Below are 21041 nucleotides of genomic sequence, written 5' to 3' on the forward strand. Positions count from 1 at the left end.
CTTCGAACGCTAATCATAAACTATATTAAGTTAGTCCAATAAAAAGGTATTATTTTTTTTTCCTTTCATGTTTTTGTTTTATTTCAAAGATATAAGAAAAAACCAAAACAATTGCCGCATATAAAAAAATCTAAAGAAAAAAATCAGCAAGAAATGAGGAGAGGTGGCCACCTCAACCCAAGTAGATAAGGAAAGAGGGACAAAAGAGACTAATACAAATAAGAAAATCTGAAAAAAATTAATGAAATAAATAGAGAACTTTTAGAGATTTCAGTATCGGGGAACTGCAATAATGTTAGACGCCCTTTAGCAGTATCACGGGCCAAATGATTTATAAAGGCTATAAAAAGCCCAAATTAATTCACCCAGTACATCATATTATCTCTTAAGTGCTCAAATATTTCAAAAAACACAAAATGAAAAAAATATATAATGAAGTGAAAAAATGAAAAATTTACTTTATTTGGAACCTTATCTACTTGGGTTGAGGTGTCCACCTCTCCTCATTTCTTGCCAATTTTTTTCTTTAGAGTTTGTTTTATTTCTACATATTACCTTGAAGAGTGGACTAACCCGGTCACCGCACCATTTCACTTGAGGTACATGGAAACCAGGAACATGATCTGTTGCCTTCCTCTTAGACACAATAAAGTGAATTCTATAACTAAGTGCACACAGTTACTTGTGACTTGAGCACATAAATGCACAAAAAAGTGTCACTTGGGTGCATAAGTGCACTACACACTATTCTAAAATGTCATGTATATGTACTGAGTGTACATATGTGCAGAGCATGGGACAGACATGGGTGAGGCTGCTACATATATGCACAACTTACAGTTACACGAGATGCCTGGCACCCCATTCACACCCAGCACTGACCTGGTGTAACTGGGCACACCTCAATTTTGACACACCACCACACGCGCATCCCCCCCCCTTCCCTTCCCCTCTACCTCCTAGTTGTTCACTGCCGTGAGCAACAAGAACTTCGTGCTCCTCGTGACCCCATCGTCTCTCCTACTGACGTCACTTCCTATGACATCAGCAGGAGAGACGACACAGTTGCGAAGAGCAGGCAACAACTAGAGGTATGTGGGAAGGGGGGTTTGCATGTGGTGAGGAGGAGGAGTGCCGCACCCTCACCAACATGGCGCCCGGAGCAGACCACTCCCCCGCCCCCTCTATACTACGCCACTGGGCATGCCCCATACAGAATTGGGGCAGCTAACAGGAGGTACCCAGTTATAGAATTGCCACCAATATTTCATGGCAGGAGAAGCTCTTCTGTTTGCACATTTATGCCATCAAAAAATGTAATACAATTAAGCCCTTCAAGAACTGAAGTACATTAAAAGCTGGCATTACATTTTCCATGCCTATTTAATCTTCTTAGTATTGCCAGATGCATGGAACAGTCTCCCAGAAGAGGTGGTGGAGACAGAGACTGTGTCTGAGTCTCAAAAGGGCCTGGGATAGGCACGTGGGATCTCTCGGAGAGAGAAAGAGATCGTGGTTACTGCGGATGGGCACACTAGATGGGCCAGTTGGCCTTTATCTGCCGTCATGTTTCTATTATAGTTCTGATGTATAGTTGTTAACGGTGAGAATCCCACGCTCGATAGTCCAAAGCTTCAGGTCCGTGTCATTAGGAGTTTGTCTCTTCTTCATTCCTTGTGCTTGAAGGGTCTGCCGTGTCGACATCTGTCACGGTTGTAGTGTGACAAACGTCCAATAGCACTTCATCTTTCACAGGACCGGAACTAGCGTGCTGAGCTGCATGCCAGAGTCTCTCCTTTCCTTTACCGGCTCTTACCTTTTTGTGGAAGTCTTCCACAATTTTCTTTTCAGTGTCTTCCAAACATGCAATGAGTAAATTGAAAAGAAGAGCAAGCCACGCCAGTCCAAAAATGACCCAAATGGCAACCAATGCTCTGTAAAAGGAGTAATATTCTCTTTGTGGATGTGAACCTGAAAGGCAAGAGAAGAAAGTCAAATGCATTGAAAAAAATATCATTAAACTGTACCATTTTAATTCTTTTTCACCAACAGAACACTGGAAAGAATTGATATATAAGGGGTAGAGAATGTCTGAGAAAAATAACTCTCCAAAAATTTAATGGAAACCCAAGTTTGGCATGAGGAAAATCAGTGAAAAGACACATGGTGGTGATTTTCAGTAGTAGTGGTCAGCAAACACCAACGTACTTAAATTAATACATATATTCAGTGCCACTATTTACCATATTTTTTGCTCTATTAGACGCAACTGACCATAAGATGAACCTACATTTAGAGGAAAACCCAAGAAAAAAAAAATTCTGAATCAAATGGTGTACCCTGTTTCACCGCCCTGCCCTGTACCCTGTACCCCCTCTAGTGGTCTAGCGGTAGGCTGGGACAGGGCACAGGGCAGGCAGGCCTAGTGGCAGGCAGACAGATTCCCCCACCCCGAGGCAGGCAGGCAGGGCCCCCCACTCCCCAGCAGGGCCCTCCACCCCAAGGAAAGCAAGCAGGCAGGCAGGCCCCTCGTACCTTTTATAAAATCCTGCCATCCAACACTATATGACAGGAGCTTTCAGCGCTCCTGCCCTTCCCTCCGCTGACTCCCAAACTCTCGCAGGAGCATCAGAGCAGAGCACGAGGCAGGCACGAGCTTTCCGTTTTCCTGCCTGGTCACGCTCCGCTCCGTGAATGGCTGCCATCAGACCCGCGACGGCAGCCACTCACAGAGCGGAGCGGGACAAGGTAGGAGCATGAAAAGCTCGCGTCTGCCTCGTGCTCCGCTCTGACGCTGCCGCGAGAGTTTAGGAGTCAGCTGAGGGAAGCAGGAGTGCTGAAAGCCCCTGCCATACAGCGCTGGACGGCAGGATTTTTAAAAAGGTACGGGGTATTCGCTCCATAAGTTGCACCCTTATTTCCATCCACTTTTGGGGGGAAAAAAGTGTGTCTTATGGAGCGAAAAATACGGTATACGGTATAGTCTTGGGTGGTTCTTTTCTAAGTTAAACTACACTGGTTACCAATCCAAGCCACAATTCTATTTAGCTTGTTAATGTAATGTAATGTAATGTAATGTAATGTAATTTATTTCTTATATACCGCTACATCCGTTAGGTTCTAAGCGGTTTACAGAAAATATACATTAAGATTAGAAATAAGAAAGGTACTTGAAAAATTCCCTTACTGTCCCGAAGGCTCACAATCTAACTAAAGTACCTGGAGGGTAATAGAGAAGTGAAAAGTAGAGTTAGAGGAAAAATAAAAATAAAATAAACTTTGCATTTAAACTGGGGCTTCCTTTGTCCAAAAATTTCTTACTAAAAGTAACGTATGACAAAATAGTTACAACTCAACTTTAGGAAAGCAACAAAAACATACCTCTTCACCTAACACCCCCACCCACAACAGATAGATTACAAAGAAACATATATTGATGCAAGATCCTCTGTATGTGTCACGTTAGAATAAAAAAAACATGTATTGAAAAATCTTGCACTGTAACAATGACAGATTTAACCTGTAACCTATATTTTCTATATTTTATCTTTAATTCTAATTTTAATTTAATTTACTCACTGAATACTTGTTGGGATGTACATATCTAGTCTCCATCTCTATCTTTCCTATCTGAATATGTCCACAGTTGCAAGCAAGGGAAAGGTCGGGAGACCCGTTTTGGAATTTTGAGTTTACACCCAGCAGCGTCTACTGCGAACTATCAAGACTCAAAGTGAACAAAGCCATGGGACCGGACAATCTACACCCCAGGGTGCTCAGAGAGTTGTGCGATGTCCTGGCAGAGCCGCTATCCGTGCTCTTCAATCTTTCCCTGAGTACAGGAAGAGTCCCCTTGGACTGGAAAACAGCTAATGTCATCCCACTCCACAAAAAGGGCTGCAGGACAGAGGCTGCGAATTACAGACCGATGAGTCTCACATCCATAGTGAGTAAACTCATGGAAACACTAAATCAAGCATAAATTAGATACGATCCTAGACGAGGAGAATCTACGGGATCCCCGCCAGTAGGACCTTCCCCTGGATTTACCAGGGGAAGGTCCTGCCAATCCAATCTAATTAGCTTCTTTGACTGGGTAACAAGAAAGCTGGATGCGGGGGAGTCCCTAGACATCATGTACTTGGACTTCAGTAAGGCTTTTGATAGAGTCCCCACCACCGGTTATTAAGCAAGATGAAATCGATGGGACTGGGAGAAACATTAACTGCATGGGTCAAGGATTGGCTAAACGGTAGGCTTCAGAGAGTGGTGGTAAACGGTACCCTGTCCAAAACGTCGGAGGTGACCAGTGGAGTACTGCAGGGCTCGGTCTTGGGCCCGATTCTGTTCAACATATTCATAGGAGACCTGACTCGGGGGCTTCAAGGTAAAATCACATTATTCGTCGATGACACCAAACTATGCAACATAGTAAGTAAGAACACTTTGCCCGACAGTATGAAGCAGGACGGGACCTACTTCTATTGAAACATTGGTCCTCGACTTGGCAGCTAAGCTTCAATGCAAAAAAATGTAAGGTAATGCACCTTGGCAGCAGAAATCTATGCAGAACTTACACACTAAATGGTGAGACCTTAGCTAGGACTAAGGCAGAACGTGACTTAGGGGTGATCATTAGCGAAGACATGAAAGCTGCCAATCAAGTGGAGAAGGCTTCATCAAAGGCAAGACAAATGATGGGTTGTATCCGTAGGAGTTTCGTCAGCTGGAAGCCCGAAGTCATAATGCCGTTGTACAGGTCCATGGTGAGACCTCATCTGGAGTATTGTGTACAATTCTGGAGACCACATTACCAAAAAGATGTGCTGAGAGTTGAGTCGGTTTAACGAATGGCCACCAGAATGGTCTTGGGGCTCAAAGATCTCCCGTATGAGGAAAGGCTGAACAGATTGCAGCTATACTCACTCGAGGAATGTAGAGAGAGGGGAGACATGATTGAAACATTTAAGTATATCACGGGCCGCATCGAGGTGAAAGATGATATCTTCTTTCTTAAATAATAATAATAATGATAACAGTTTATATACCGCAATACCGTGAAGTTCTATGCGGTTTACAAAAGATTAAGCAAAGGTACAAATTGATTGACTTTAAGAGGGGTGGAAGAAAGAGAATTAATAGGACAGGAAATCCATTGTTGAGGAGAAAGTGATCAATAGGACAAGTTAATCGCTATTGAGGGGAGAGAGATGAGTGGATCAGTTGCCTAGATGCTTTAGGAACAGGTGTGTTTTTAGACGTTTCCTAAATTCCTCATAAGGAATTTTATCTCCCTAGCATGCCCTGATGTTACGATTTTACAACAAATGGGCCAGAATTCAAAGGGAAATATCTAGCTAACTGCTTCAGTTATCTGGATATTTCTATTAGCCACATTTTGAATCTATGAATATTCATCTGCATTAATCAGGAAGTGCCAGTGAATATTTTTACACACAGCCTCAGCTCTATTTGGAATGTGCCCGAACAGTGCCCGAGCAGAAATCTCATTTGTGGAGATATTCAGACCACTAACAGGATAAGTTAGGACACTTCATCCGATTAGCTATCAGGTCTGACTATCACGGCTAATTGGGAAAAGTAGCCACTCAGCATTCTATTCAGGTACCAATGCTGTATATCCATATTTTATTTAACTACCACACTTGACAAAATAAAGCCAAATAACGCTGATAGCATTGGCTGAATATGAAAGAAAATAAAGATGCAAAATCCTGCAAAATGCATCCAACTGCTCAAGTGTCTCTCTTGCTCCCTTTCAAAAACAGAGCTGTACAAATGAAAGATGGCTGTGAATGGTGTTCTTCATCAAACTGACATGTACCACAAACAGGCATGGAGATTCTATCACCTGGTATGCTTCTCATTTGGTTTATTTATACCTAAGTACACAGTCCTGCCACAGAAACCTGAAACCTTTGCTACTGCAGCATTTCTTTCATCGTAACCTTAATTGCTCGTTAATTCTAAGCAGGGGCCTATAAACGTAAACATCTGCTTTGTTAATGGAGAATTTGGAAGCGTTAGGCACACCATCAGACAACATGGAAATAGAATGGTGTTCCAAGCATTAGCAGAGTTGGCATGTTTATAATACAGCAGGCAGAGTTCAAATATAAACCAGAGGAACATTGTGCATTCTGCCTCAGATGTTCAGTATCTCTGCTACTATTTTTCTCAAATGCAGCCTCTTGCTGTCAATAACTTCCATAACTAAAATATCTTAAAGTATATCCTCAAAGAAATAAAATAAGGAAAAACATTTTTTTTAATAAGTTCACAGAAGCACCACTAGCACACCACATCACACCAGAGAAGGCCACAAGAGAGAGAAAAAGAACTTTATATATGTACTATTTATTTGCCTTAACCTGTGAAGGCAACAGGTCACCCACCCAGCACATAAATAGATTTTTGTTTCATCTTCAAACCTTTGTGTGGCTTTATTTTCAAGGCTCACAAGCCCAATCTTGCTCGCACGGTTGGGAAATTCTTTTTCACGGAGAACGTGGTGGATGCCTGGAATGCCCTCCAGAGGGAAGTGATAGAGAGGAAAACAGGGACAGAATTTTAAAAAGCATGGGATAAAACCAGAGGATTTCTAATTAGAAAATGAATGGTATAAATTAAAGAACTAAGGCCAGTGCTGGACAGACTTGCACAGTCTGTGTCCCATATATGGTGATTCGGTGTAGGATGGGCAGGTGAGGGCATCAATGGGAACTCCACTAACTTGGAATACGAGGACGTTACTGGCCAGACTTTACAGTAGGTGTCCTGCAAAGAATGGGATGGTTGGATAGGCTGGAGTGAACTTGGACGGAACTCCAGCAGTTGGAACCTACGACAGAACCAGGTGGACTTTACAGTCTATGGTCTGGAAATGTCAAAGAAAAGAGACAAGTTAATTTAATCATGTATTTTTAATGAGTATAACTAATGGGCAGTCTGGATGGACGGTTCAGGTCTTTATCTGCCATCACTTACTATGTTATTATAGGTATCACTGCATAAAATGGGACCTGTGCTAAATTAGCATGAGTTAGTGATTAAAAAAAAGTTTTAATGGTAACCCACGTTGGTAACTACACTCCTAAATGAAGTTGAAGGAAGGAAAAGCAGCACCAGAAAATACTTCTTTACAGAGAGGGTGGTGATTACCTGGAATTTCTTTCACATAAGGTGGTAGGGCCAAAAACAGAGGCTAAATTCAAAAAAGGCATGGGATAAAGACAGAAGATACCTTATGGCAACAGGATAGAATAAAGGTATAGAGTAATTCCAATCAAAGCAAAACATAAATTACTCACACATCTAAAAAAAAATAACTTTATAGGGCACAGACTGGCATCTTTTTGGATGGAACAAACTGGTCTTTATTTGCTGTCATTTACTGTTATTTTGCTATTTCTGTAGGTAGTAAAGTTTTATATTTATTGAAACTCTGAGGGCAATATTTAGATGGTGGTGGTCAGCATTTCTTTAAATGCTAGCTTACACAGACTAATTAGCCTCAGACATCCAAAGATAGCCCCTGTCCAGGGACCAGCAATGATTATCTGGGTCTAGAGTGGCTGCCAGAAGTACTTGGATAGCTACTCAGTTACCTTAGGACTGCAATGCCATTGATATGGAGCAGATTTCATATTGACAGTATACTTCCCTTTGCCCATTCAAATCATTCAGCCTGCACCAAGTGGTGCCCACTATCAGTAATATCCCTACTTTCTAGTGAACATATTAAAGAGAAAGCCCATGAAAAGGGTATAGTGCAGTAAATATAGCATAAAGAAAGATTAGATTCTTACCTCAGTAATCTTCTTCCTAGTAGATAGACACTTTATTCCTGAACCTGTAGGTATTCAACCCCCACTTACAAGAATTCTTGTAGAGAGCTTCATTAGCATTCTTTTGCTCTGCCTCCCATCTCTTTGGGCTGTCCTCCAGTTCCTCAGTTCATACCAAAGCAGATGGTCAGCCCAGAGGAAAAAGAATAGGGAAGGGGCAAGAACTCTCCATGAGAAACATGTTTGTTCTACTCATTTCATTAACATATAACAGATAAACTTCAATTTACAATACATAACAAGGTGAAAACAAATAAGTCATCAACCAGAGCACAACCTGCACTAAGTGTGGGAGATTCTACTGATACTCCCTAGATTCTTCAGCATGGCAGTCAAGTCAACTATCCTTGTTAAAGAAGCCCCCCTCCCCAAAAGATGAAGCATCATCTCCTGACCGGGAGAATAAAGGCATTGAAACAGAGCCCTCTTCATCTCAGCCTTCCTCAGACTGGACCTGCCCGTCTTGCGTATGGTACTGTTGCTGGGGAACTGCACTCTTGGGGGGGGGACCGACGGTTTCAGCATGACCATGATCCCCAAGGGTTCCTTGCAGCCCTTATCATGTAAGCTTCAAACATCATATTGATGAAGTTGAGGGGAAACCCCGGTCCAGGACTTCCAGACAGCCCCTGCAGACACTCACATGGCTGTGTCTGGGGTTTTGCAGCAGCGCCTCACCATAGACACACTTGTGCTGCTCCCCAGCTGAAACCTGGATTTTTTTCCTGGCCCTCACACCATCTGGGTACTAACACCCCCTGGGGGAGTAGAGGAAGCTAAGTCAGCGGCTCCTCCCCTCATGCGCCATGCAGCTCGTGGGATACGGATGATACTCAGACAGCCATCCATTGCAAATCTGGCATTAATCCAAGGTATCCTAGCTTGTGGAGTCCATTACACCTGTTTTTAGGCAAAATCAAGGTGTTTTGAGGCAGATAGAGGCTTTTATTTTCAAATTGGGAAATCTAAGATGGCCACCGTGGCAGTGATTTTAGCACCAAAAATGACCCTGGGGATCTACTCTGGGGGGCCAAAAACTAGCGATTTTGTGATTTTAGAAGTGGGGGAACCTGACTGTAACCCTAGATCCCACACACACTCACAATTTTGTTTTTCAGGCTGTCAGCCTATTACTCACTGTACCATGCTGTGTGCTGGGAGCGGCAAGTGCTGAAGCTGCAAACAAACCTGGAATCCAGAGTGCTTTTGTCTTCCGACTGCCCAATGAACCAGCCAGAGACCTCAACCCCCACCAGACCTCGCACATGCAGACGGAGGGAGGAAAGCAGTCAGCCCCAATCCTGGAAAAACCACCATTGAGCCACTCAGCCTGCGCTCAAGTCCACTGTGAATGAACCTTGTGTGAGCCCTGCTCCCACGGGATCGTTTCCTGATCCCCTGAACTTTTAGTGCAAGCTGTCCAAGTGGGTGTACTGCAAAGCTATCTACCTCCTGGAAGCAGACCCTTGACTTCAGAGTCTGCGCTCTTCCACAGCTAGAGATGTCCTAAGAGTAGGATCCTCTGCAGCACCAAAAAGCCTTGCAAATGGTTAGGAAAAAAAAAATTAATTGAAAAATAAACACGAAGAGAAAAGACAGGCTCCTACCATCTTGTTTGTAGAGAGACAACTGATGAACTGGAGGACAGCCCAGAGGGATGGGAGGCAGAGCAAAAGAATACTAATGAGGCTCTCTACAAGAATTCTAGTGAAAGGGGTTGACTCTGTCACACTAGAAATCTATACTAAATTTTGTTTCAGGCTAGTTTAAAAACTGACTGAAATCTCTTTAGAGGTCCAGAATTCACATCTCATAATACATATCACAATTCTAGAAACAGTTAAAAAAATGTACACTAATATTCATACCTACTACATAATCCCCAAACCCAATGGTACTTAGGGAGATGAATGCATAATAAACCCCTTCCCTGTAGTTCCATCCTTCCATGCCCATGAAGAATATTGGAGGTATGCCCAGAAATGCTACGATCCCAGTCACCAGGAAAAACAGCATAGTCAGTACCTTTACCTTTTTCTGAAAAATGAAGAAATAGTGCATATAATCTGATTCACCCACAATATGTCACATGTAGGTATATCATACTTAAAAATATGAAGTAAAATCAATTCACGTTATATTCAGTTTACAGTCACATTTTACAGTTTATTAAAAGTTTGATATACCATCTAGTCTTTTTAGATCAAGGTGGTTTGCAATAGAAATTAAAAAAAAACAACAACCAAAAACTCACTACCCTGTCGATATTCAAAATGATTTAAGTGGCCAGGTGAGGCTTCTGTAATGTCTGCAAATGTTTATTGCTGCTTTGTGTTAGACCTGTGTCTTGGAGAGGGTGGGAGCCAGAAGGCATTGAGCATGCGCAGATGCTCAAGGCCCCGCAGCAGCCCAGCATGGATCAGCGGCAGGAGCGGTGTCCACTGCAAGTAAGGGTTTGGCGGTGGGCTGCGTTGGGGAGCGAAGCTGGTTCCCGAGGTGTGGGGTGAAGTGAGCAGCGCCAGTGGCCTTGGGCGGGGTGTGTGTGTGTGTGTACATGTGCTGTTTTTAGGATGTGCCGCAGGGGAAGAGAAGCCGGTTGGAAGTGGTATGGAAGCCAGCAGCGCCAGTGGCCTCGGGGGTGTGGGGGAGTGTCTGTTTTGGGGATGTGGAACGAATTATCCGAGTTTCCCTTATCTTCTTTGGGGAAACTCACTTTGATCTATGAGCGCTTTGGTTTACGAGCATGCTTCTGGAACAAATTAGGCTCACAAACCAAGGTACCAATGTAGTGTCTTCTGGGCTGTCTCCTGTGTGCGAGTATATAACCAGCCACAGGGTACCAGAGGTCAAGGGTTACACTTGCATACACCATATTTCCATAATCAAGATGACACAAAGAGAAAACACATTTAAAATACCAAATCTCCTACTCCTTAATTTAACAAAATATTTTTAGCTAGATTTTGAATAAAATCAATACTATCATTATAATATCTGAAAGACGATAACATTTATACAGGACCTGGAACTACAGTGCAATAAAATTCTTTCAGGATTTCCACACCTAACAAGGCAAATATATCTTAGAAAATAAGACATGCAACCATGAAGGAACATAGAAAACTCTGAAAGCAACTGGTATTCCCCAGAATTATACCAGTTGGTATAATTAGATTCAATACAGACCCCTAGAATAAAGGGAGGAAAAATTATTTGACCGCTTTAAAGGGAAACTGAAAAGCCATTGCCTTCTCACTATAACTTTAATTTTACTAAATAAAAATCTCTAATTAAGGGCTCCTTTTACTAAGGTGTGCTAGCGTTTTTAGCGCCCGCACAAAATTACCACGTGCTACACCGCACGGTACGCTTCTAGAATAATGCCAGCTCAATGCTGGCGTTAAGATCTAGCACGTGCTATTCTGCGCGTTAAGGCCCTAACGCACCTTAGTAAAAGGAGCCCTAAAATTCTCTTTTCATAATAAATAATGTACATCTATGCTGCTAGTTTTGTGCTGAATATTGTTGTTGTTGTTGTTACTACCATCATTTTTTATATTGATTTCTGTAAACAAATTTATTATTGTGATATGTTTTCACATGATCTATTTTTTTTTTATAAATAAAATAAAATTTATTGAACTTAAAAAAACTCTTAATTTTTTACCATTACAATATGTTCTTACCTTAATTGTTTATTTATCCTATATGGAATGTAGTTCCTCCCCCCTCTTCCCTTCATGTTCCAGTATGTCTAGTTAGTTTGGAATTGTCCATATACTTTTAATATTGTAAAATTTTTATTTCTGTATTTCACCTGAAAAAATTTTTTAATAGGATACTATATCAAATTTTAATGAAACTTGAAACTAGAAAGTAAAGCAGGTGTTCAAATGTGATAGTAATCCAAAACTGTGGAGTGGTGAGTTGTAGAAAGCCTGGGGAAGGCCCAACGCATATACAGTGGTGCCTCACACAACGAACTTAATTCGTTCCAGGAGCAAGTTTGTTATGCGAAAAGTTCGTTATGTGAAACGCGTTTTCCCATAACAATACATGTTAAAAAAAAATAATTCGTTCTGTAGCATAAAATATGCTAAGATGACATAAAAAAAGATAAATTTTTGGTTATTATTTTTATTTAGATACATCTAACAACATAATTGTTTTTTAAAACAATACACATTTTTTAAATTTAAAGACAGACTAAGTAGAGTCTAATTTTACAGTGAGAGAGGGCAGAGTCTCAGCGGCAAAAACTGGGACTTAACTGTTCATTTTTTAAATGCCTGCATGGTTGAAAATGTTGTCCATTTCCTTGGGCAGATCATTCTGTCTATAATACTAGTTTATACTTATTACAAAATGGTCTTAATGGATAAGCTTTTTTTTTCCTGTTTCTTTCAATATGTAAACAGAATGCCAATGGTGAGAGAGAACAAAGCTGTTATTTTTCTAGCATCAGGGAAGCGGCGAGAGTAGCTCCGCCCCCCCCCAACGCATCAGCAGTAGGCGCCGGGCCCCTGCAAGCCGACGGTCCGCCACTGCACAGGGAGCCAGGCGGAGAGAGGGCAGTTAATAGCAGTGCCTGCGCGGAAAGATGCAGCTCGGGCGACTTCGTTGTGTGAAACGAAGTTCGTTGTAGGAAGCAAGACATGAAGTTCGTTGTGCGCAGCGTTCACTGTGCGAGGCGTTCGTTATGCGAGGCACCACTGTATGTCTATCTTATACTAAAGGATCTTGGCAAGTCCCATTAGCTCATAGTGTGGAGGAGAAAACAGCTTTAGAATGCCTGAAGGCCTCTCCCAGTTCATGGTACACTTCCATTTGGCTGTTAATGCTTAATAGATTTGAGATTGTCTAAGGGGTTTTCCACAGCATACCTGGATGATCTAATCATTTAGGGGGAAATTCTATAAGAGGCGCCTAAAGATATGCGCCAAATTTAATTAGTAAATTGGCTCCAATTATGAGTTTTAATAAGTTCATAATTGAAAAAAATAAAAAACTTAATTGAGCGATAGATCCTATCTTCTTAGGTGTGATTGTACAAAAGATAGGTGCCTAGTGGCATCTAACTCCAAAGTAGGCATGGGTAGAGGTTGAGAAGGACTTAGGCGCTGCTAGTCGTGATTCTCTAAATGACTTGGGTGCCTACAATATAGGCCTTTAAAACCCTGGTCTACATTACAGGCGCATAAGTTTTAAGTTAGGCGCAATTCTGCAATAGGCGCCTAAGTGTGATTGACAAAAGATAGGCACCTATATGTCTCTTAATGATGCGGACTTTTGTTGATTTGATTGGCAATCAACTCATCTTCACTTTTTGAAAGACTAATGTTATGATGTTCTTGTTGATGTATGTTACACTGACAGTTTTGCAGTATGTATGCATGAATGGTTTTTTTTTACTTTTGGATTGTTTTAAATGATGTATGTGATGTTGAAATCCACCTTGTATAAATAATAAACAATAAAGTATTACGGTAACTGCAGAAGACGTGTTTGGATGAGAAGAAGATCATGAAAAAGGGACCTGCAGTAATTAAGATGAAAAATGACTAATGCATGTACCACTGGACAAAGGGATGGTACATCAAAAAGTATTTGACCAGCCCCGATCTATCTTCAGAGTAAAGAAAATTTTTGCGTGTTGTGAAGATTTATTGAAAGTAAGCTGATTAATCTAGCACTACTCCAAGGATCTTAGCCTTGTCTTTTAAAGGAATATGCTGGCCACACAGAGAAGGAGATAGTGGGAGAATAGATGGTCCAACTGGTAGAAAAAAAAATAATGAGACAATCTTGGAAGCATTTTGTTTCAGCTTATTTGAACATAGCCAGTTAGCAATTTTGACCAGTTTCCTAGATATTTCTTCGGTCTGTGAGGTGTGAGACTCAAGTGGGAAAATCAGTTGTATGGATACACAAAGGAGCAGTTACATACCATCCAAGTGATGGCTTGAGGCATCAGTTTAGCACATTTTAGGATATTTCCATCTACTGTATGTCTAAGTTTTCTAACTCATTTGAGTGTGCTTTGTAATATAACTAGTACTACAGAGCAATTTATTTTTTACTTTGCGCTCCAAGTATTTTGCTATTGGTGACTTGATCTGTACATCAGATGAAAAGAGCTTGCTTCTGTTGTGCCAAGTTACCTTATATTCTGGAAAACTGTGAGCTTCAATATAGCTATGGGTCCCTTTTACAAAGCTGCAGTAGTGAGTCCCACATGTCAAATGCAATGAAGCCCATGCATAACATTTGCCACGCCAGGACTCGCTATCGTAGCTTTGTAAAACTGCTCATTTCTGATTGTCTTGTTTTTTGGTTTTTTGTTTTTTTTTTTGGGGGGGGGGGTTGTGATTTCATATTTTATCTAAGGTTTTATTTATTACATTATATTTATAAATCGCATGCTCAAAAACCGCTCTATACAGTTTATATTAACATGCACAATAATCACAGAAAATCGCTTATCCTTGAGGAAAATTACCTTTTTCATTCCCTTGTTTGATAAGCATCTTCCAAGCCTTTCACAGAATAATGAAAGACCTTTACTGATATGACCCAAAACTATTATGTTCAAAGGAATTCCAAACAAGGCATAAAAAACACAGAAGATCTGACCACCTGCAGTTCTTGGAGCCAGGGTTCCATAACCTGTTGGAAAATGAAACACTTATTCAAATCAATTTCTGAGCAATTTTTTAAAAAGAGAACACAGCATCAAGGGGGACCTGACATGAAACACTATTGTGCTAAATATATACTGCCTGATATTCAAAATTATTTAGCCAGCCACTGAATGGTTAAATCGTTTAGTAGGGACTAGCGGCTAATATTCAAGGGCACTTAACTGGCTAAGTGCCATTGAATATCACAGTTAGCACCAAATACAAAGTCGGCTAGCGTAGAGAATGACTCAGTGACAGAATGTGTCACTGTCCCTGCGGATAACCGCAGGAAATCATCACATGCCTTCTTTAGTGTCTATTTCAACCTCAGTCCTTCTACACCAGCATTCTTCAATGCAAGGCTTGAGGGTCAGTGGCTGGGCCCATTCATACTCTGATTCTTATGTGAGCCAAGTATAGGATAATGAAGCCATTGTGACATCACTGACGTGATTGGCTCTTAGGCATTGGTGGAATGAGGCATTATGACATCACAATATTTGCTCTGGGTACCAGAAACTGTCATTCTTTAGTGTCTGTTTCAATCTCAGTCCTTCTACAGCAGCATTCTTCAATTCATACTCCAATTCTTCCCTCTCACCTTAAACAATGGCTTGAGGATGGTTTCACGCGGTTATCCGCAGGGAAGGGGATGCTGACAAATTCTGTCACCGTGTCTTTCTCTGAGATGCGCTGGGCCAATCAGAAAATCTGGATCCCTAGACCTGTCCCCAGGCCCACACAGTTCCACCCATCTCCATCCTGTAACACCCTAATCCGGCCCCGCAGTCCTGCCCTAGCCCTGCCCCCTGCTGCTTTGACGAGGCTTTTCAAAATCCAGACAAAGTGCCGGGTTTTGTAAAGCCGTCCAGACCCCCGGACAAGTTCTCAAAAGGAGGGCATGTCTGGGGAAATCCGGACCTCTGGTAACCCTACCTCTGGGGGAGGAATCAGCACTTGGCCGCTTAAATGCTGATATTATTAGGTCTGTTTTTTAATCCTTAAACAGAAGGGAAAATTACTCACACCAGGCTTGAAACTAGCACATTGTTATGTAAATAGCAAGGTTTTCCATCTTTGGTCAAAAAAAACCCCTTTAATTTAAAATACTCAATTATTTTATACTCAATTAAAATACTCAAATGTTTTAATTTATAAATACTCAAACACTGATTATATTTTAAACACTCATCCAAGTATTTCAAATCAGACCAGCTATATCATCTTAAGTGACTGTTTAATGATTTTATCTAGTGCTGTACATGTGTAGTGTGGGGATTTATGATTACAGATTTCCACAAGCATTTGTATTGACTTTACTGTTATTGAATCTGCAATTGTCAAATAAACCAGGATGTCTGAGCATGTGTTTCCAGTTTCACCTTAGAAGCAATACAGCAAAGATAATAAACTCAATTGATTGAAGGCTGTAAGACATTTTAAAGAGCTCACACTGATTAGAATAAGACTCCAGAACTCAACGTGGTAACTAGAACTGCAACACAACACTTTTGTCAGATCCCAATCCATGTACCGTATTTTCGCGGATATAACGCGCACCATTGTAAAACGCGCACAGGGGTATAGCGCGCAGAAATCACGATGATATGTACAAAAACTTTTCTATACCGCGCTCAGGCATATAACGCGCATGCTGCCCGACTCTCCTTTCGCCCGCCCTGACTTTCCGTGCGCTGTCCCGACTCTCCGTTCACCCCCCCTGACTTCCGTGCACTGTCCTCCCTTGAAGTCCTGTCCCCCCTTGAAGGTCTGTCCCCATCCTGAAAGCCTGATGCCCCCCCCGACGTCCGATACATCCCCCCACCCCCGGCAGGACCACTCGCACCCTCACCCCGAAGGACCGCCGACTCCCCAACAATATCGGGCCAGGAGGGAGCCCAAACCCTCCTGGCCACGGCGACCCCCTAACCCCACCCCGCACTACATTACGGGCAGGAGGGATCCCAGGCCCTCCTGCCCTCGACGCAAACCCCCTCCCCCCAACGACCGCCCCCCCCCAAGAACCTCCGCCCGTCCCCCAGCCGACCCGCGACCCCCCTGGCCGACCCCCACGACACCCCCACCCGCCTTCCCCGTACCTTTGTGTAGTTGGGCCAGAAGGGAGCCCAAACCCTCCTGGCCACGGCGACCCCCTAACCCCACCCCGCACTACATTACGGGCAGGAGGGATCCCAGGCCCTCCTGCCCTCGACGCAAACCCCCCTCCCCCCCAGCCGACCCGCAACCCCCCTGGCCGACCCCCACGACCCCCCCACCCCCCTTCCCCGTACCTTTGGAAGTTGGCCGGACAGACGGGAGCCAAACCCGCCTGTCCGGCAGGCAGCCAACGAAGGAATGAGGCCGGATTGGCCCATCCGTCCTAAAGCTCCGCCTACTGGTGGGGCCTAAGGCGCGTGGGCCAATCAGAATAGGCCCTGGAGCCTTAGGTCCCACCTGGGGGCGCGGCCTGAGACACATGGTCGGGTTTGGCCCATGTGCCTCAGGCCGCGCCCCCAGGTGGGACCTAAGGCTCCAGGGCCTATTCTGATTGGCCCACGCGCCTTAGGCCCCACCAGTAGGCGGAGCTTTAGGACGGATGGGCCAATCCGGCCTCATTCCTTCGTTGGCTGCCTGCCGGACAGGCGGGTTTGGCTCCCGTCTGTCCGGCCAACTTCCAAAGGTACGGGGAAGGGGGGTGGGGGGGTCGGCCAGGGGGGTCGCGGGTCGGTCGGAGGTTCTTGGGGGGGGGCGGTCGTTGGAGGGAGGGGGGTTTGCGTCGAGGGCAGGAGGGCCTGGGATCCCTCCTGCCCGTAATGTAGTGCGGGGTGGGGTTAGGGGGTCGCCGTGGCCAGGAGGGTTTGGGCTCCCTTCTGGCCCAACTACACAAAGTACGGGGAAGGCGGGTGGGGGTGTCGTGGGGGTCGGCCAGGGGGGTCGCGGGTCGGCTGGGGGACGGGCGGAAGTTCTTGGGGGGGGCGGTCGTTGGGGGGAGGGGGTTTGCGTCGAGGGCAGGAGGGCCTGGGATCCCTCCTGCCCGTAATGTAGTGCGGGGTGGGGTTAGGGGGGTCGCCGTGGCCAGGAGGGTTTGGGCTCCCTCCTGGCCCGATATTGTTGGGGAGTCGGCGGTCCTTCGGGGTGAGGGTGCGAGTGGTCCTGCCGGGGGGGGATGTATCGGACGTCGGGGAGTCGGCCGGGCAAGAGGGCTTGGGCTCCCTCTTGCTCCGATCGTGGATGCGGGTGCGGGTGGGAGCGCGTGCGAGCGGTCGTTCGGGGTGGGGGTGCGAGCGGTCCTGCTGGGGGGGGTGAATCGGGCGTCGGGCGGGGTGGGAACTATGTTTAAAAACTTTTGTATACCGCGCTCAGGCATATAACGCGCGAGGGGTATGCGCGGTATGTAAAATCACGTATAACGCGCGCGTTATATCCGCGAAAATACGGTAAGTGAACACTGACAAATTCAACCAAATCTTAGCAATGGTTGCCGGAACCTGGTCAATTTGATACAAGTGGAGGGGCAGTTCTGAAAGGATGACCAAAGTCAGAATTGGGACACCCCACTCATAATATCCATAAAACCTGCCTATCTCACAACCACTGGGGTTTTCTGTTCGAAAATACATGAAAACGTCCAAAATGAAAAGCCAGTTTGCAAGATAAAACGTTCAAATTATGAAAGCCCCCAAAAAAGGACAAGGATATCTGTCTCAAAGCATTTGCAAAAAAAAAAAAAAGAAATTAAATATAATTGTACATTAAAATATATCATATCTATGAATAGGAAGACTGTTTTCCTTTGCTGCTAGATCCAACACGGTCTGTGTTTTGGCTTCAAATAAAAAGCCTTCCTCAGGGGTGAAGGTGTCAAATCCAGTAGATGGCACTGAGGCACTGAAACAAATAAAAGAAATACTCTTGTGTAGTCAAATACGCAAGAGATTGGAAAGGAAAATAAAAATATAAAATTATCGCTCAAAATGCTATGCGGGTGCAAAAAGCATTTAAGCTTTTTTTTTAAACCCCAGACAGACGTCTCTGCAGAGCAGCCTAGTGGTCAGTGCAGTGGATTTTTAGTCCAAGGCATCCACATTCATATTCTAGTGCAACTCTGTTATTTTAAATGGTGAGCCCTCCAGAGATGGGGAAAAAACTACTGTAAGGGAGGCGTCTATTCTGCCAAAAAAACAGTCTTTATTGGAAATAGATGGTCCCAACATGGATCCTAATTTCGGCATGTAAAACAACGCCTTCCTTAGGGAACACTAACAAATAAATAAAAACACCAATAAAACGCTTCTAACTAAAAAATATGAAACAAAGCAATAATAAAACTAACAAAATCAGGTTTTTTATATATATATTGTGTGTATATATATATATATATATATATATATATATATATATATATATATATATATATATATACACACACACACACACAATACATTAAAAAAAATAACTGGTCTTGTAAAAAGTATTCTAAAAGCCGGTGAACATGTACGTCAAAAGACATGCATAGCAATCAAATAAGGAATTGCACATAAACCAGTGGTCCTCAATCCTGTCCTGGAGGACCATCAGGCCAATTGGGTTTTGAGGATAGCCCTGACTAATATGCATGGAGCAGATGTGCATGCCTGGCACCTCCATTACATGCAGATCTCTCTCATGCATATTCATTAGGGCTATCTTAAAAACCCAATTGACCTGGTGGTCTTCCAGGACAGGGTTGGGGACCACTGATATAGACAATAGTTGTACATAGCAAAAGCGAATTAAACTTGCCATACAGAACAGGTAAACTAGTCAAAGCTGAGGTTGTGGAGCACAACCAGATGCAAAGATGCCAGATGAAATAAGGACAGGGCTAAAATCAGCCATGGAGTGGTAAGGAATCTAAATAGCTGCCGATAAACCGGATTGGCAAAACCAAATGTAGACAAGACCCACGGTCATTGAAGAGAAAACGGAATAATGTACCTTGTTTGTTGGTATCAATTAGAGGGCAGTGAGGACACTGTATTGGCGCTGTGGAAATGGCATAATAAAAGCCATGAGCAAAATGAAAACACTAAAAGAACGTGAGCATATTCAAAGAATGGACCTGTTGAAACAAACTTTAAAAAACATTGCAGCAAGGAACGACAACAAAAGCTGTTCTTACCGTAGACGCCTCCTTGCCTTCCTTTTTGTTTAGTGTTCCCCCACGAATTCGCTGTTCACGGACTCAATCCTTCACGGTCTGCTCCGACCATCTCTTCCTGTAGTAATGTCGGGCTACGCTAGTCAGGAGCTGCGTGTCAAAGCAGCTCCTGATTGGTGTAGCCCGACTTCACTCCCGGAAGAGGCGGTCGGAGCAGACCGCGAGTGATTTTCTTCACCCGACGGCACTCCAGCTGCCCTCTCCTGCCTCCCCTTTCTTTTTACAGGCGAAAAAATGCATTTGTGGGGGTTTTTTTAAATTCGCAGGGGTTCCTGGAACGGATCCCCCGCAAATTTTGGGGGAGTACTGTATATGTGAAGGCGAGGTGTTCTTTCCTTCATCTGTTCGAAATACCTACTGTCCCTGAATGTGTACTTCCTCAACAGCCCTCAGGCGTACAGGTGACTTTAATATTTAGGTACTTTAGGTATGTCTCTGTTTCTGGAGGGCTTACATTTTAAAGGTTAGCCCTTTCAGGACCAAGGGACATATTTGTCCCATAACTTTAAAATCCTATAAATTTTGATTGGGATAGTCTACAGTTCTAAATTTGATATGTACGGATTCCATATGATACTGCCTTTATGTAAACAAACTGGTTCCGACATTCATTCATTAGCGTCGTTGCTAGATTGACGAGAAGATTCACTTGCCACACTGTCCATAAGCCAGAAGTGTGATTTTTTTAAATAAAAATAATGATATTTCACAAAAAAAATCAATTTTTTGGCATCTGCAAGCCCTTTTTACCATAAAAATGTCGTCAAAACCACAAAAATTGGCCTACGATCCTTATGGTCCTGAAAGGGTTAAAAGAAAAAAAAAAAAAAAAGAGAAAGCTGAAGTGATATTTCATCCTGGATCCCCTGCTTTACATGCCACTGAACTGACCACCAGGTTACTTTTCAAACCTGCTTGCTGTTGTGGTCAGAATGTCCACGATACCTGATGTTGTCAGGGAACCTAGTTTTTCATTCCACCGTCACATTCAAGGATGCAGGAAGGGGTTCAGAAAACATTGGGGGATTAAGGAAGGGCCATGCCTTACTCCATCCAATGGTCAGTTACTCAATCAGGTTGCCTTTCTATACCCTGGATGTGGTCAAGACAGATCTAACTTAGGACGCCCTTCTTTTTGACCTGGATGTTTCTTCCCGTTTGACTATCGCTGTTGGACATCCTAAATTTGGGCCCTTCCCTGCTCTAAACACAAACCCCTTGCAATTTGAATGAACTGAAGTGCAGGTTGCTCAAATTCTGCCTTTTGAAAACTGTGACCTGGACGTTACTTTG

The 21041-nt window shown here is 43.4% G+C and overlaps 1 protein-coding gene across 1 annotated transcript in view; it reads right to left on the bottom strand.

Annotated features, from left to right (window-relative positions):
• Window positions 1-1069: 1069 nt before the first annotated feature.
• LOC117364164 (potassium channel subfamily K member 16-like) overlaps window positions 1070-21041 on the bottom strand; it is a 39971-nt gene continuing 19999 nt past the window's right edge. The window contains exons 3-5 of the mRNA XM_033953087.1: window positions 14368-14534; window positions 9737-9905; window positions 1070-1971 (exon numbers count right to left, since the gene is read on the bottom strand). Of these exons, the coding sequence (XP_033808978.1) occupies window positions 1649-1971; window positions 9737-9905; window positions 14368-14534 (659 nt within the window). The 3' untranslated portion in view covers window positions 1070-1648. The remainder of the gene's footprint in view (window positions 1972-9736; window positions 9906-14367; window positions 14535-21041) is intronic.

The sequence above is a fragment of the Geotrypetes seraphini genome, chromosome 7, assembly GCF_902459505.1.
Source record: "Geotrypetes seraphini chromosome 7, aGeoSer1.1, whole genome shotgun sequence".
NCBI lineage: Eukaryota > Metazoa > Chordata > Amphibia > Gymnophiona > Dermophiidae > Geotrypetes > Geotrypetes seraphini.